We start from the raw sequence: 19270 nt of genomic DNA on the forward strand, positions 1-19270 counted from the left end.
CGAACCCTTTCAAATTTTCGAAGAAATTCAAAAAACTCTAACAAAAGAAAAACGTTTTCGGTACACGTTTTCCAAACGTTTTTTTGCATGTAGTCGAAAAGTCTCACATAAAGAAGGAAAATAAAAACAAGTATAAACAGCCGTAAGTTCGGCCAGGCCGAATCTTATGTACCCTCCACCATGGATTGCGTAGAAACTTCTACGAAAGACTGTCATCCACAATCGAATTACTTGGGTTGTGGTATCTTAAATCGTTTTCTAAATTGTGAGTTAGTATACATTAGACGAAATAAAAAGTATGTGTAGGTAAGTCTACATATAATTACGAATCGATATGGACTATTGCACGGTACGTAGGGAGCCAGAATTGAAATATGGGGGTCGCTTATATGGGGGCTATATACAATTATTGGTATGGACCAATTTTTGTGTGATTGGGGATCGATTTATCTGAGGGCTATATATAACTATAGACCGATATGGACCTAGTTAGGCATGGTTGTTAACGGTCATATACTAGCACAACGTACCAAATTTCAACTGACTCGGATGAAATTTGCTCCTCCAAGAGGCTCCAAAATCAAATCTCGGGATCGGTTTATATGGGGGCTATATATGATTATGGACTGATATGGACCACTTTTGGCATGGTTGTTAAATATCATATACTACCACCACGTACAAAATTTCAACCAGATCGGATGAATTTTGCTTTTCCAAAAGGCACCGGAGGTCAAATCTGGGGATCGGTTTATATGGGTGCTATATATAATTATGGACCGATTTCGACCAATTTTTGCATGGGAGTTTGAGGCCATATATTAACACCACGTACCAAATTTCAACTGAATCAGATGAATTTTGGTCTTCCAAGAGGCTCCGGAGGTCAAATCTGGTGATCGGTTTATATGGGGGCTATATATAATTATGGGCCGATGTGGACCAATTTTTGCATGGTTGTTAGAGACCATATACTAACACCATGTACCAAATTTCAGCCGGATCGGATGAAATTTGCTTCTCTTAGAGGCCTCGCAAGCCAAATCGGGGGATCGGTTTATATGGGGGCTATATATAATTATAGACCGATGTGGACCAATTTTTGCATGGTTGTTAGAGACCATATACTAACACCTTGTACCAAATTTCAGCCGGATCGGATGAAATTTGCTTCTCTTAGAGGCCTCGCAAGCCAACTCGGGGGATCGGTTTATATGGGGGCTATATATAATTATGCACCGATGTGGACCAATTTTTGCATGGTTGTTAGATACCATATACTAACACCATGTACCAAATTTCAGCCGGATCGGATGAAATTTGCTTCTCTTAGAGGCCTCGCAAGCCAACTCGGGGGATCGGTTTATATGGGGGCTATATATAATGATGCACCGATGTGGACCAATTTTTGCATGGTTGTTAGAGACCATATACTAACACCATGTACCAAATTTCAGCCGGATCGGATGAAATTTGCTTCTCTTAGAGGCCTCGCAAGCCAAATTTGGGGGTCCGTTTATATGGGGGCTATACGTAAAAGTGGACCGACATGGCCCATTTGCAATATCATCCGACCTACATCAATAACAACTACTTGTGCCAAGTTTCAAGTCGATAGCTTGTTTCGTTCGGAAGTTAGCGTGATTTCAACAGACGGACGGACGGACGGACATGCTCAGATCGACTCAGAATTTTACCACGACCCAGAATATATATACTTTATGGGGTCTTAGAGCAATATTTCGATGTGTTACAAACGGAATGGCAACGTTAATATACCCTCATCCTATGGTGGAGGGTGTAACAAATTTGCAATAGCTGGACTGGTGTTCTATCTATTCTGTGCAAGTCTCGATGGCATTTCCAGCAAATATTTATTACACTCATTGAAAAGTCTGCTAAAACAGTAGTTTACGTCTGCTGATATATTTTTATATTTCATAGCCTAGAGAACAGCAATTCATAAAATTAGTAGGTTTTAAAATTTTGCCAAAAGCATTTTTAAGAGCCGAAAAATTAAAAACTCTTAAACATTTAGAAATTTCAAATTATTTTGCAAAAAATAAATATATTAAAAATTCAGATATTTTTTAGCAAATACAAGATATATTCTCGATATACTGTTTTTTATTCTTCTAAGATAGCAGCTGGATTATTTTTTTATTTTATTTTAAAAAAATATCTGTCAATGATTACTATTTTTGCAAACAGTGACTGATTGTAATTTTTACTTTTTGCAGATTTTTCTGCCAAAACTACTAAACTATTTTGGATGTACTATTTAATTTATTCATTAAAACCCTCCGATAGGTATCATACCTGCCTGATGATGTCCCATGGGACCAAAAGTTGTCCCTACGATATTATTCGATTATTTACTGTAGATGGACGCTTATACGGTGCACAAATTGCATATATAGATATTTGTTTTTTAAATACAGTTTTATTTAATTTTTAATTGGATGCAGATAATGTTTAAATTAAACCGCTAATGTAATTAGTGGTTGGTCCCATTGGACCCCATCATACAGAAATACACCAAACTGTTTAGAACACTTATAAAAATATAAAAATCGCATAAAAAATTTTAAATTCCAATTTAAAACACTTTCATACCAGAAGTCGTAAACCATCACGTTCCAAATCATATAAAATATAAAGTTATGTATGACTAAAAGTCAAAAAGGTCCACCGGGACCTCATCATGCACGGAAGGGTTAAACAGCTGTTGTCAGTGTTGCATATTTTTTTACACGTTGTGGATAAAAAAGTACCTACTAGTTAAAAACAAATTCCTTTAAGTCCGTCACGGTTTGACTACCTAGTACTAAGCCATAAGCCTAAGGTCAAGATTGGTGGGACGTTGACTTTAGTTCAAATGATTTCCCTTTTATATAAAAATACTAAATTTTAATTCGATTTATCAAAATCTAAGTTCAACATATTTATCTGTATTGATAAACTTTATGAAAGAATGTTGTTGTAATTTGAGGACACTAATTCTTTGTTGTTATCTTTTTTAATGAGGGGAAGTGTATTAGATAAAAAAAACTTCTTAAAAATAATGAAAAAAATATTTTTGTAACTATTATTGTTCTACCAAATTAATCAATATTTAGTGCATGTCGTTCATGCCTTTAATTATTTTAAAAGATAGATCAAGTTGCATGATATTCCAAAACAACGTATAATATCTTTAGACTGTGGGGCATATTGAAAAAATATTCCAATGTACATAGAATACTAGTAAATTACAAATTAACAAAAAAATATATGTATATTTTATATTTATGGATGCATGAAATAATATTTATTTAAAGCATGGAATTTTGTTTTATGTATTGTTCTATATATAACATTATGTTGATAACTATGATGGAATTATTAATGATATTTTATTACAATCGGCTGACTACATCTGAAAAAAATTCCCAATACGGTTGCCCTTTATTACAACTCCGACCGAAAGCTCCATGACAATTGATGTCAAATACTAATTAAAAAACTGAACTGATCCAGTTAAAAGTTTAACTGATTCTACATAAAAAAGGTTAATTTTAGAAAATGCTAACTGCATTACAAACGTAGAAATCACAAAAATAAGTAAATATTTCTACGAATTTAGTAAATCTTTATACTTCATTTGTGTTTAATTTTTGTCCGCTTTTTGACTTCATTTAACTAACCCACATAAAAAATTATTAACGTTAAGAAATGTTTCTCTACACGGAAGAGTGTTTTTCATAAGTTTCGGTGTAAAAATTATATGTTTGGAACTCAAATTTTTAGCATATAAATGCAAGCATATAATGTTTATAAACTAACATAACATGTTTGTAACATATATGTTAGAACATGTTGTGTTTGGGACATAACATTTTTTAAACATAATGTGTGTGGATGCAAAAATATATTAATTTAAAAATTTCCTATAAACATATATGTGTTTAGAAAGAGGGACCAAGAGAGTATGCCGCAAGTAAAAAAAAATGGAAGTATCCAGTTGGCGCTTTAAAAATATATACACACAAAAAAAGTTTCTTCTATCAATGTGTGCCTAAGGTGAAACATAATAAAACATAATATGTTTGAACAATACAAACAATATCTAGTTTGGACCAATTCTGAAAATATATATGCTTGAAGCAGAATATGTTTGGGAGTATATGTTACAGAAGCTATTTTTTTGAGGGTATATTGGACAAATTGTTATTAAAAATAATAAATTCCACGAGCTAAAGTACACAGAAAAAAATAGCACCAAAATATTTCCAATTAAAAAGTTAATTGAAGTTAAAATTTTTATCAATTAATAAATTAATTGATACAATTAACTTTTTAATCAAGATAGAAACATTAATTTAATTAAGACATTGATTGAACATTTTAGAATTTTTAATTACAAAATTAATTGATACAATTAACTTTTTAATAAAATTCGGTCAGTCAGTTAAAACAAGTATATACAGCAGTAAGTTCGGCCGGGTCGAATCTTAAAAACCCACCAACATGAATCAATTATTATAGTTTGCTTTCAAATTTCATGAAGGTTTGATGACAGATCAAGCACTTCCCGAAGATAAATTTAAAGATTTTACCTTTATAAATACCATTTTTGTCTGAGTTTTAGACGAATCATTAACGTCTCTTGTAAGTGTGCAAAAAAATTATAAAATAACGTCTTGATTTGAAATCTTAAATCTGTAGATTTTCACCCGAGAAGTAAAATCTGGAAATTTTCATTGAGTTACAAGCAATTTTCATGATCGGTGCGCCTTCTATATCCTCAAGAAGTGAAATCGGTCTATATGGAGGCCTTACCAAATGGACCGATTAAAACTTAATCCGATACACGTTGTTTGTGAGCCTCAAATACCAGAATATTTACAATTTCAGGCAAATCGGATAAAAACTACGGCTTCTAGAAACCCAAGGAGTTAAATCGGGAGATCGTTCTTATGGGGGCTGTACTAAAACATTTAACCGATACTTACCATATTTGGCACATCTCTTTATGGCCCGAAAATAACTCTAGATTTCCAATTTGAGACAAATCGGATAAAAACTACGGCTTCTAGAAACCCAAGGAGTTAAATCGGTAGATCGTTCTTATGGGGGCTGTACTAAAACATTTAACCGATACTCACCATTTGTTGCACACCTCTTTATGGTCCGAAAATACCTCTAGATTTTCAATTTCAGGCAAGTTGGATAAAAACTACGGTTTTTATAAGCCCAAGAAGTAAAATCGGGAAATCGGTCTATATGGGGGCTATACCAAAACATGGACCGATACTCACTATTCTTGGCATTCCTCTTTATGGTCCTAAAATACCTCTAGGTTTCCAATTTCAGGCAAGTTGGATAAAAACTACGGTTTCTATAAGCACATGGCACCAAAACGGGAGGTCGATTTATATGGGCACTATATCAAAACCTGGACCGATATAGCCCATCTTCGAACTTGACCTGCCTGCGGACAAAAGACGAGTTTGTGCAAAATTTCAGCACGATTGCTCCATTATTGAATACTGTAGCGTGATTACAACAGACAGACGGAAATGGTTTTTATCGTCTTAGAATTTCTCCCTGATCAAGAATATATATACTTTATATAATCGGAAATCGATATTTCGATGCGTTACAAACGGAATGACAAAGTTACCATTCTCTGGTGGTGGGTATAAAAAGTGATGAACATTTTTTTAATTATACCCTGCGCCACACTGTGGAACAGGGTATTGTAAGTTAGTGCATATGTTTGTAACACCCAGAAGGAGACGAGATAGACACATGGTGTCTTTGGCTATAATGCTCAGGGTGGGTCCCTGAGTCGATATAACCATGTCCGTCTGTCCGTCCGTCTGTCCGTGAACACATTTTTGTGATCAAAGTCTAGGTCGCAATTTAAGTCCAATCGCCTTCAAATTTGGCACATGTTCCTAATTTGGGTCAGAATAGAACTCTATTGATTTTGGAAGAAATCGGTTCAGATTTAGATATAGCTCCCATATATATCTTTCGCCCGATATGGACTTATATGACCCCAGAAGCCAAATTTTTGGCCGAATTTGGTTGAAATTTTGCACTAGGAGTACAATTAGTAGTATAGTCAAGTGTGCAAAATTTGATTGAAATCGGTTCAGATTTAGATATAGCTCCCATATATATCTTTCGCCCGATATGGACTAATATTGTCCTAAAAGCCAGAGTTTTGGCCCAATTTGGTTGAAATTTTGCACTAGGAGTACAATTAGTAGTGCAGTTAAGTGTGCAAAATTTGATTGAAATCAGTTCAGATTTAGATATAGCTCCCATATATAATATAGTCGGCCCCGCCCGACTTTAGACTTTCCTTACTTGTTTTTAATTAAACATTTGGAATAACAATCCATTGTTATTCCAAATAAAAACTCTAAGCCAATTCAGAAAGTAATTGAAAATAGTTACCTTTTCTAAATAACAACTTAATTGAGTTTTGCAATCAACATCAATTAAATTTTTAATTGAATCAATTAAAAAATTAATTGAAATTTGCTAATGAAATCAATTAATTTTTTAATCAAGAATTTTTTCTATGCTCAATTAAAACTGTGATTGATACTATCATTTTCGTGACTGAAGACATTTCAATTAAAAAATTAATTGGATCAATTAATTTCGTGATTGAATCAGGAAAAAAAAATTTTGTGTGTAGTATTAAATTGATTTTAATGTCCTGGAGGGTTCACTGATTTTTGAGTGTAGTAAATTTTACGATTGCATTTAGTTTTGCTTAAAAATTAATGGAATCAATTAAACTTTTAATGGAAAAATATTGTTGATATGTTTCTTTGTACGCGTAATTCAAAGAAAACATTAATACAATGAACCGATTTTTTTCTAATCTATATGCATTATTATTATTACCCTTAAATATTTTTAATTAGCCTAGATGTTCTAACAATCTAAATTATATATATTTTTCAATATTTTTTTTTAATTCGATAAAGTTAATAAAATAAATGCATTAAAATTCAATTAAATCTGTATTTCAGAAATGTTTTGAAGAGCCGCGAACCCGTCTACCAAGCTATATGGGCCGATTCAACAGATTTTGATGAAGTACTTATATCGCCTGTAATGCTACAGGATCATATGCCGGATAAAATATTATCTGCACTCAAGAAGGTAATATCCGATGCAGTAGATGATGCTTCATCACTGGATAGTAATATCAATTTGAATAACCGTCCGCATTTACTTGCCTAAGTCTGATAGTAAATGATGATAAATGTATAGTACACATACATATATCTGAATATAATAGGCACTTAATTTATTTTTTGTATTGCTATTTTTTACACACACATATATATATAGTTAATTTTTCATTAGTTATTTGTTTTTGTATAGTAATTTTTAAAAATTATTTTATTATTGTTATGAATATCAAGACACAAAAGTCGCTAAAAAGTCTGACAAATAAATTTTATTTATTATCATTTAACAGTTTTGTTTTATTTTTAGTTTTTCAAATGTTTTGAAGCAGTGCGTATACTAATTAGAAAGTTATGATAATTTGTATTTATCTTTTTGTTTTCTATGTGTATATTCCACCATTTTATACTTTTTTGCATCTATTTGGCATTTAAGTTTTGTACAAAATCTTAAGACATGCAATGATCAGTTTTATTTCCTAACCTCCCAAAGTCTGGAATTGTTTTCGGTGCCATGGGAAAATAAAAAATATGTTTAATCGATGATTAAATTTTTTATTATTTAACAAATACGCCACTCCAGCTCCAAATATTTTCATTCTCATACATTTTATTTATTTCTCAAATGCCAATCAGAAATGACAAATAATAAACCATTAATTACATTCAAAGAAATTTTCAAAGTGGCACAGGAATAGAGAAGTAGATATAATTTCTGATTAAAAAGAGTAAAATTAAAAAAAAAAAAATAAAATAAAACTCTTAGTTTTGGGTTTTGTTGTTTTGTTTTTGTAGTACGATGTGTCGACGTTGTCGGGCTGACTGGTGTTCGTAAACGTTCGTTCTCATACTTTTTATTTATTTCTCAAATGCCAATCAGAAATGACAAATAATAAACCATTATTACATTCAAAGATATTTTCAAAGTGGCACAGGAATAGAGAAGTAGATATACACACAAAAAAAAATTTCACGAAAATTTTTCCAATTAAAATTTTAATTGAGTTTTAAAAAATATTTAATTAAAAATTTATTTGATTCAACAAATTTTATAATTGAAACAAAAGTCAATCACAAAAATAATAGTATCAATTAATTTTTTAATTGGATCAATTAACTTTTTAATTGACCTTCAATTAATTTTTTAATTGATACTATCATTTCTGTGATTGAAGACATTTCAATTAAAAATTAACTGGATCAATTAATTTCGTGATTGAATCAGAAAAAATTTTTTTTGTGTGTAATTTCTGATTAAAAAGAGTAAAATAAAAATAAAAAAACTCTTAGTTTTGGGTTTTGTTGTTTTGTTTTTGTAGTACGATGTGTCGACGGTGTCGGGCTGACTGGTGTTCGTAAACGGGGATGACGATGGTATCGGGTCAACTGGTGTTCGTTGGGGATGTCGGGCCGACCGGTGTTCGTGAACGGGGATGACGATGGTGTCGGTTCGGTCCCTGCTAGAATCGCTAAAGCGGACGAACCGCGGAAGCAGCCGAACGGCTGAAGCGAACGAATCGCTGAAGCAGCCGAACTGCGGAAGCGAATCAATCGCTGAAGCGGATGAACTACAGAAGCAGCCGAACTACTAAGGCGAACGAATTGCGTAAGCAAACGAAACGTTGAAGCTGACGAACCGCGGAAGGAGGCGACGAACGAACGAATCGCGGAAGCGGACGAACTGCGTTAGGTGGATCCTAGTATTGCCTGGGGGAAGAGGGGATGGGAGGGAGTGCTAGTATATTACAATGTTAGGATTCGAACGAACCGCGTTACGATGAACCGAGTAAAACAGCCGAATCGCTGAAGCGGATGAACTGCAGAAGCATCTGAACTGCTGAGGTGAACGAATCGCTGAATCTGACGAACCGCGGAAGCAGGCGAACTGCTGAAGCGAACGAATCGCGGAAGCGGACGAACCGCGTTAGGTGGCTCATAGTATAGCCTGGGGGAAGAGGGGATGGGAGGAGGTGGTGGGGAGTTCTAGTGTATATGCGAACGAATCGCGTTAGGATGAATCGGGTGCTGCTATCGGAAGTTCGGCTGCGGTCGATGTCACTCGCTTTACTACTCGTCAAGCCTCGGGGTGATTCATGCCATCGTCTTCAAAAAATCGCATTCTTAAACCGATGGTACCCCCAATTATCCACATATACTTCTGTTGGGTGTCGAAAATCACTTCACCCTTATGATACTTGTACTTTTCACAACTAAATGAGGCTTTCGGGCATAGTAAAGAATAGTTGAATATGCGTATGGTAAACAGTGATGCAGAGCGAATAGATAGGTACAGCGATGCAAAGGAAAATAAAAGAGGAGAAAAATCGAAATAAATGAAGAAATGGGAATAATTAATAAAAGGAAATATGTACATAACACAATGTGTATTATTACAATATTTATTCGAGCTTATTGGACAAGAAGATTAAGGGAATTGTTAATGAAAAGAAAATGTACAAATTATATAAAAATGAACTGAATTATAAAAATAAAACTATTGTTCTTTAATTTTACAATTATTATTCGAGCTTAATGGACAATTTTAGATTAAGGAACCTTTTTTATTAATGAGTCATTGAAAAGAAAACGCCAGATACAAATCTATACACGCATATACTGTACATGTTTCGGTTCGGGCGAATGAACCTTTCCACAGTCTTCAGTATAGATCTGGCTGGGATAGATAACTCAATTTTGGGTCCTTTATGCTAACTCCTTATGAAGAAAACATTTGGGAAATATCCTCTTACAAATTGAATCATCTTTACTCCCACTGTACATCATCTTTTCATATAACTACAAGTCCCTTAATCTTATTCTTATTTCGTTTTGTTGCTGCAGTAATGCAACAACACAAAATTTAATTTTAGAAAGCTATTTTGTTTGAATTCACCTAAGTGGTGAACAACTATTGTTCTTGTTTTTCCTTCCCATGGTCTGGCGAACAAAATTTGTAGGTTTTAAAATGTTACCCAAATTATTTTCAAAAACCGAAAGAATTTATTTTTTATATCTTTGGCTTTTTGTGTACATTGCATGTGGAATTATTTGTTCTTTTTTGGATATGCTAAGTACTTAGCACACCACCCACATAAGTTTCTATCATTGCAAAATTAATGTTTTCTCACCAATCAAATATTCCCACTCTCTAGGTGGTGACAACAAGTGGTCCTAGAAAACCTCATCGACAAGCATCGAATGCCTTCTCAATGACATCCAATGAATTCCATAGAAGTACGCAGGACGTCTACAGCTGTTACAATCTTTCCAGTGCTGATATTCATCAGCATCATCATTCCGATGTTATGTCACAAGCATCACACCATACTGCCGAAACGCGTTCGAATACAACGATGAACCAAACCGAGGCTCTAATGCATGCGTCATTGTCAGGACTGCAGCAGCAACACCAGCAGCTGCTGCATCAGCAAAGAGTATGTTTAGAAACATCATTTACAAATTTACACAGTCCATTGATGACCCACAAACATGCGCATTTTAGTGAAAGTATAAGCTCCAGTAAAGCATCATCATTAGCTGGCAGTGTTTTAAGTCGAAGTCAGTTGAGCAGCATACAATGTGATATATCCTCGGTGGTGGACAATAGTATTGCCACCACGGTGGCTGTACGTAAAAGTCCTTTAGCGGTTACACGTATGGCCAACAATTGCAATGCTACGATAGAACAATGTCATACGCCGCGAACGAAACAAGTGCTTTTCGAGGAACAAACTCCACCGCGGCAACATAATCTGCAACGTCATTGTTCCGAGAAGGGAAGTGGAAACAAACCCAGGACTTTGGCAATACCACCATTGCGTCGAGCTTCAATAGACACAGCTGACAACAATAAGATCGATAATTGGGGTGTGGCTCCTTTAGCAAGTCCCGAAACACTATCGGAAATATCCAGTGTTTCATCACGCAATAGTTTGGGCACCAGCATTGATCGTCATCTACACCACATGACAAACACTGCCGATGCGATCACTAGGAATGGTGTGAACTCTGAAGAAATTTTCGAATCACAACTCCACACACCCAAAATAATGCGTAGAGCACCGAAATTTACTGAAAACCTTTCCACATGCGCCGAAGATAAACGCAATCTGGATCAATATAAACGCATGGGTAGGGTATTCATAAATCATCCGCTCTTTAATGTTCATGAGCCCAGTCAGAATTCAAGTGATGAGGAGGATAGTTTTGAATCGGCCAATAGTTATAAGAGACCCATAAAACAACAAAATGGTGAAACCAAAATCGTGACGGGAGAAACTAATGTTGAAATCTATCAGAATCATCAAAGGGCAGACGATTCTAAAACAAATCATAGGGAAAATTCACCCGTTCGCCCTTACAAAGTCAATGACGGGCAACAACTCAGTTATAGTGATAGCAATATTATGTATGACAAGGATATTGCTGAAGATCAGTGCCAAAAAACAATAAATAGTATTATGTCCTCGGGCGATACATTGGATTATTATAGCGCCAACTCATCCATAGACCGTATAACAACAACCACGAATCACAACGAGGGGGAGGTCCATACAAATAGTCACGTGAATACCATTAGTATACCATCGGGTGTCCTGGAATCTCATTTCCCATTACATTATGATGCATTTACATCAACCACCAGTATTACCACAACACTAACATCAGCAGCGACTGGGACTGGGACCGGGTCAGTGAGATCATATTCCAACCACAATAATAACAACGATGAAGATCAACAGCCACAGCCACAACTACAACAACAACAGACTGCATCAGTACAAAACGCAAAAACAATATCGACGATATTATCTAGTCCATCATTATTGGGACGTAAACGAAACAAATATTGTATATATCCCTCCGGAATTACCGCGCCATCATGTGTTGCTGGTGATCTGCCCATACAGATAACCACCATCACAAGTAGCACAACAACCACCTCGTCTACAACAGCAAATCTACCTGAAATACTAGTTACCAATGGTTCAAGACCCAAAATGCCCAAATTAATGAACGAAAGTACAGTGTAATGGCTATCCATAGATAACCCCCTATAGTGCAAAATTAGGAAACTATGATTGTGTCTTCTATATATATAGTCGATTAGCTGACTTTCAATGAGTGTTTGATTTAGCTCATAAGGATTTTCAATTTTTATGGTATTCGAGTTTTTTTTACAAATAAGATAAAGGAATTTGAATGAGTTATTGAAAAGAAAATGCCAAATACAAATCTATACACGCCTAGGTATGTTTCAGTACTGGCGAAGGACACAATAGCCTTCGGTATAGATATTGAAGGGAGAGATTAGTCAATATGGGTGTTAGGTTAGGTTAGCTTGTAGAGGATGACATCAATTTTGTGTTGAATTGATGTCCACTTAGACCATTATGATTCCTCGATGTGATCTTTCCATCTTCCTCCTTCCGATACGATCCCTTTTGGAACAGTCCCAGAACTTTCACCTGCTCGTTTTCTTTAAAAGAAATCTTAGAACGACCAACCAGATGAATGTAAGTATGTTCCTTAAGCTGCACTCCCGCAGGTCAGTGAGAGCTTGAAAGAAAAAGGAGCCCAGTATCTTGTTTCTTCTAAAGGATAAAGCTGGACACTAGCACAGAAAGTGGTACGAGTCCTCACTATCCAGCGTGTAAGACTCCCTTCTTACAATACATTCCGCTGCCCGTTCCTTCCTCCATCTTTGATCCGTCCGTATACATGTTCAGGGTTCCGAAGGGTATCCCCCTGTCTTCCCACTACTTTATACTTGGTATAATGTGTGTCGGTTTGTGGCCATATGGTCCGTCTCTCTATATTGCCCGGCAAGAATTTCAGTATGCCTGCAGGCAGTCCTCTCCGGCTTGTTCAAGCTCTTAAGTCTCAGATGTACCAGTTCTGCTGTCTTCCATACGTGTAAATCGAGTGGGATAACTCCTTTCAGTACCTCCAAAGCGGCAGTGACTGCGGTCCTCATAGTGCCTGTCATATAAATAAGTGGCCACAGGTCATACAACTGCGGTATAAAGCGATCCAAAAATAGAAGGCCTCATTCCCCATCTTTGCCCGACCAATTTCTGACATGCGTATAATGCTGTAATGTACAATGGATAGGTCCTCTTTATGCGATCCGCAGTATTCTTCATCCCGTTCAGTTTGGAATCCAAAAGAACTCCCAAGTACCTTGCTGATTTCGAGAGGCCCAACTTATTGCCCTGGAATTCAGGAGACTTGTAACCGATAACCTTTCTCGTCATGAACTCATGATTTATTATTTTCTATCAAAAACAATTGTGATCCGACAGATTCTTTTTCGCGAGATTTCAACGAGTTGTGTTCGTTGTGTATCTGACAATAAAATATTGCATATTTAAAATATTCAAAACATCATATATGGACTCCACATCGACCATATTTTCTATATCCTTGTAGTATTTGAAGAATAGTTCCTGTTAAAATCCCCTCGTGTTACGTGTTTAGGCCGGTACTATGTTCATTCTTGCGAAAAATTTTTATAGAAACCATTATTTCGCACATAGAAAGCGGTGTTTATTTAACTGACATTTAAAAGGGAGCGATATTGAATTAAGTTGGTGGTTGCTGCTTGCTATTAGAAAATTATCATTTTATTTTTCCTTGGGCAATTGGTCTGCTACTCCTTTGATCCTTCGTATATTTTCGGAACAAAAATATGATCCGTGTTTGCGTTATAAACCCACACAAATAATTTTAAATAAATTATTTCTTAATTCACATTGCAAATGGCGCCATTCTATAAACGTCAGTTTTTCAACTCAAAAAAAAAAAAAAAAAACAAAGTACCACAAATGGAAAAAATTTCTCTAGTTTTTTTGGTTTTGTATGGAGTTTCAACGCGAAAACCGAATCTGTTCGGCCTTTTGACTGAATATTTTCATACGAAAATATGATAAAGGCTTTGACAAAAAACACATTGGAAGGAGACATATTTTGAATTTTGACTCACACAAAACCTTTACAAATAGCACCTTCGTTATTTTTTTTCGGTTACTATATTGCAATCCATTATTCTTGTAATTTGGTACAATTTTAACCCAAAAAGTACTCTGTTTTATTCTCGTTGGTACAATTTAAAAATTTGATTTTTCATCCCCGCCTGCTGGTCGACAATCACCAGTTTTGATTTTCTAAAGAAATATAGTGCAGCCGATTTATTACGCTTGAACTCGAGTAGTTTTCTTTTGAAAGAAACTTAATCGACAATGCTTTCGGTGGCTTTTAAAAAGTGTTTTTCCGTACATTTTCCATTTCCGGCAAAGTCAGAATTTATTCGAAATTCCCGAAATCCAGCTCAAAGAAAAAAATACTTGATGGAGGGAATTACAATGTAGGAAAAGACGAAATATTTTCTAATACAAAAATTTATAGAAATATCATAATTCCTTCAAAAAATTGGAAACAGTTAGTATCTTGGCTAGACAGGGCACATACATACACAGAAAAAATTTCACGAAAAATTTTACAATTAAAGTCTTAATTGAGTTTTAAAAACCTTTCATTGAAAAATTTAATTGATTCAACAATTTTTTTTAATTGAAACAAAAATTAATAGTATCAATTAATATTTCAATTGGATCAATTTTTAATTGATACTATAATTTCTGTGATTGAAGACATTTCAATTAAAAAATTAATTGCATCAATTAATTTTGTGATTGAATCAGACAATATTTTTTTTTTTGTTGCACCATAGGCAAATATCGGAATACAATTTCGATTTTATACATTTCTCTCTACTTAGACTAAATGATCCCAATGGTACTGAAAATCGTTTTTTGTCGCAATGATACTAATATTTTATGCATTTATCATCTAAATATTTTTATGAAATATTGTGAAGAAAAAAAATTGAGAGGAATTCCCGCACTTAATTCAGGAGAAATCGAAAGAAAAATATGGCAAAATTTCAGAATCATGTTCCCGGGAAACCCCGTAATTGTAAAAATTGTCAATAAAATAAATATCAGCTAGCTATCTAGAAATTCCTATGTCAAATTGCTTTTCGTATCAGCTATGGAACATTTTGAAATGAGTCGACGCATCCATACTTAAAACTTTTCTGGATATAAAAATTTATTAAATAATTTCTTTCAACTTAAGGGTGGTACTATGTTCCGTTTTCGAGTTGAAAATCACTTTATTTTCGCGACTACTTTTCATGAAATAATCAAAATTATAAATGAAAACAAACATATTCCTGTAAAGTCTTGCCGAAATCTAGAGGAACAAGAAACTGCGTATCAATTGAGTTAATTTATCTGCTTTATATTGAAGTATTTTAATAAAGTAACCGCGAAAATTTCAACTCGAAAAGCGAACATAGTACTTACCTTTAGGCCCGAATGACTCGCATTTCGAATATTGCGTGACCCTTTCAAATATTAAAAGGTCAGCTAATCGATTAATAGATTATCAAGCTATAGTTCACTACCATTTGCCTCACCCATACCACTGTAGTTATAGAAAATTTTAAGAAAATACTATTTCTGGTCTCTCCCAGTAAAACTATAGTGATTAGCTTACTACTATATCTATGTATTTCTCTATCTCGTTCTATCTGTCCTATTGAAAAATATCTAGTCCTAATCTAGTCTAACTCTTAATACATTAACTAGTTAAAAATAAAGAAAAAAGTTTAGAACAATGTTTGTTATATATATACACATAAAACTCTACCATATAGTATATCTTAGTAGTTAATACATTTGCAACTCTTCTACACATATACGAAACATATTGGTTTAGTGTTAGTAATATGTGCTGCAGTGGTGGTGCACACAACACACCAATAAATTAAAACCCAAAACAAACAATAAAACTAATATTTAATTAGATAATAAAATAAGTAGAAAATATACAAAAAGAAATACTAACATACCTACAATACACATACATTCATACATACATATATAGGAAATGTAGAAGTAACGAATTTGTTGAACAAGTGATAATGCCATCCGTTTTTTAACACAACTGAGCATAATTCTCCCGTCCCAAATCCCCACCCACAAGAAAAAAACAAATCAATCCTTCCTTTATACCGTTATCTATCCTATTCAATTTACACATCAACTCACATAGACTCATATACATAAACAAACAAAAAAAAAAACAAATACAAGGATTATATGAACATTCGTGGTCAAAGTACATTTTTATTGTTGTTGAGATGATGATGATGATGACTACGATCAACTAAGACAAAAATCGATGACTGTGATGTGAATGGATCTCCTCATATAGATTTTAAATGCTAATGTATATACATACACACAAACACTGATATAGATTTAAATATGTATGGAGCATGTAAGCAGATATAGCATTTTCACTACAATCGAAACCTTTTTCAAACTAAAAGAAAGTGTTTTCTAACAAAATGAAACCCATCTAAAATCAAATGAGAAATGAACAATTTTTCATTTTAAATGGAACCTCTCACAATTCAAATGAAACCATTTAGAACATATTACCGTTTTACTCCGAATTTGTTCCAATTTTTATTTGTGCATTATTTTAATCTTGTGAATTATAAAAAAAGAATAACGGAAGGACGATATTCATATATATTCATGGAAATTACAATAACTACGCCATGACCATGCATGATACGAAGAATTTATTTTATCTAAAAATTTAGTAATACATATGATCGCAAAAACATGTAAATGGTTTGTAATGTTGGTAGTTAAAAAAAAAAACAATTGTAACAAAGCAAACATTTGAAGTCAAGATTGAGTATATATATTTTTGATGGTTTCATTTGAATTGAAAAAAATTTCACTTTCTTTGTAAACGGTTTAATTTGAAATGAAAAATATCTCATTTGACTCGAAATAGTTTTTGTTTGGTTAACAAAAAAACGTTTTATTTGAAATGAAAATACTAATAATAAAATATACAGTCTATATCTAAATTTCGGGATTACTTATTCTAAAATATATCATAAGGACCTCAAAACCAATAGAATAGGAAGAAGGGGAAATTAGAAGTAGAGACTCTCAAACCATATTCCAAAAAATAAAATGAAATTGGGAACAAGAAATAATTTGGATATGTGGTTCAAAATTTCTTTGTTAATAATCACTCAGTTAACATTAGTTGTGTTATTTTACCTACCGGGAAAATGGGAAAATGGTGCGAATTGCCACTAACGGATCTATCAGAGGACTGGTACCACTGCTCCAGTTTGTTGCAATTTTTAAACTTGCATATAATTGACGGTTTTCTGTATTCTTTTGATATCAAAATGTTATTGGATCTACATATTTACTGAAATATATATATTGTATCTTCCAAAGTTTTTAATTTCCTAAAAATTTATCCCAGACTGGTTCATGAGGACATTGAATGAGGCCTAGTCGTTTGCTAAAATGTAAATTTTCCCCGTCCATGACAAACCAATGTTTAAGTGATCGCTAACTTCCATACTTTTTGCATAGAACAGGGACTGGTCCATACACACGAGTGGCTAGTCCTCGGGTTTATCCATTTCCCTGCTATTAACGAATTTTATTAGCGTTTACTACAAAACGTTCCATATCCACAAAAACTACTGATAATAGTAGCGAGATTTAACAGAGCATTGTCAAATTAATGCTTTCATTTATTACTATTTTATTCCACAAATTTTTCCAACAAAATTATTGGATGTTTTGTTTGGGTACGACATTCACTAAAATAGTTAAAAACTATATTAAAAAAAAACTTCAATTGGCTATATTTCACATTTCCAAATATTTTTTTTTTATTTTCTATATATTCCCATGATTTTTCTGCTCGCGTACTTTTCACCAAATATTGGACTAGGATTTTTTTTAATTCCATCCTTTTTTCGGCTGGACTTTATATTCATGTCATGTTCCATACATATTTACACATAAATAAATAAATAAATGATCAATTTTGTTTTCAGTTTTTACATGCATGTATACACATTAAAATAAATAGATACAAATGTATAGATGATGCGTAATGCAATTAAAAGAAGATACCTTTAAGAAATTTACATAAACATTTTGTAATAATTTTGAAATAAATAAATACAATTTAGAAAGAACAAATAAAATTTAATTTACGTTTTATTTAACCCTTGGTTAGTATAATGGGGATTATAAATAATTTAAAAGTTGATGTTGGGCTCCGTTATGTTTCAGTGGATTCATGTTTCGTCAGCTGACACGACGTAGAAGCTTTTTTTTTTGTCTGATCTTAAGAGTAAAGACTCCTTGGCCCACTTCTTTATCTGTTGACAGAAATATTAAGCCATAACGAATTTGTTAATGTATTCTCTCATTCCAACTCCTCCCTTTGAGTCGGTAAACTCCAAATAAATCTTTCTGCAGACATCACATTATTCGACATTTCGGTTTACAAAATCACAATTCAATATTAGCAGCCTTGCAAAAATCCACAAGAACTGTCAGATTCTGCTGAGTAGAAATCGTACAGTAAACGAAAAGATCTCCTTGCATCATCATATTTACGGCAACAACATATTCTATGCGACGCAGTGTCTTCTAAATCACACTCTTCACACTGGTCTGTATCTGAAACATTCATTTTAGCTAATGTGCTATTACAAAAACAGTGACCACAAAGAACCCTATTCATCATTTTCTGCTCCGTCGGAGCCAATCTAGAATTCTTAAACCAGGGCGATCTCACAATCGTTGGTGATATCTCGTAAAAATAATTGCTACCCTTCCGTGCAAGCTCCTCATATTCCTGCTTCCACTCTTGCCATTATACACTCGCCATTGCATTCTTCGCGTCCTTGATTGGCCATCCCATGTCCAACCGATACCCGACCATATGCGCATTCCTCGCCGCCGCATCGGCAATATCATTGAAGCGGACGCCAGAGTGACCAGGCACGAAGTGAATTTCCGCAACAATCGTGGTACTATTCACCCTCTCTATGAATTCATCTAGGATATAATTACAATGTTTGTCATTGGCGACAAGATCGCAATATTCGACAATTTATTATCCTCAGCAAAGGCAACAACCTATCGGAAAGCCAAAATCTC

The 19270-nt window shown here is 34.0% G+C and overlaps 1 protein-coding gene across 1 annotated transcript in view; it reads left to right on the forward strand.

The window, feature by feature from the left end:
- Nucleotides 1-18306, forward strand: part of inaE (inactivation no afterpotential E) — a 58712-nt gene extending 40406 nt beyond the window's left edge. Inside the window, exons 14-15 of the mRNA XM_075299505.1 lie at nt 7038-7248; nt 10352-18306. Coding sequence (XP_075155620.1) covers nt 7038-7248; nt 10352-12232 — 2092 coding nt within the window. The 3' untranslated portion in view covers nt 12233-18306. The remainder of the gene's footprint in view (nt 1-7037; nt 7249-10351) is intronic.
- Nucleotides 18307-19270: the final 964 nt, after the last annotated feature.

This window comes from Haematobia irritans, chromosome 3, assembly GCF_050003625.1.
Source record: "Haematobia irritans isolate KBUSLIRL chromosome 3, ASM5000362v1, whole genome shotgun sequence".
NCBI lineage: Eukaryota > Metazoa > Arthropoda > Insecta > Diptera > Muscidae > Haematobia > Haematobia irritans.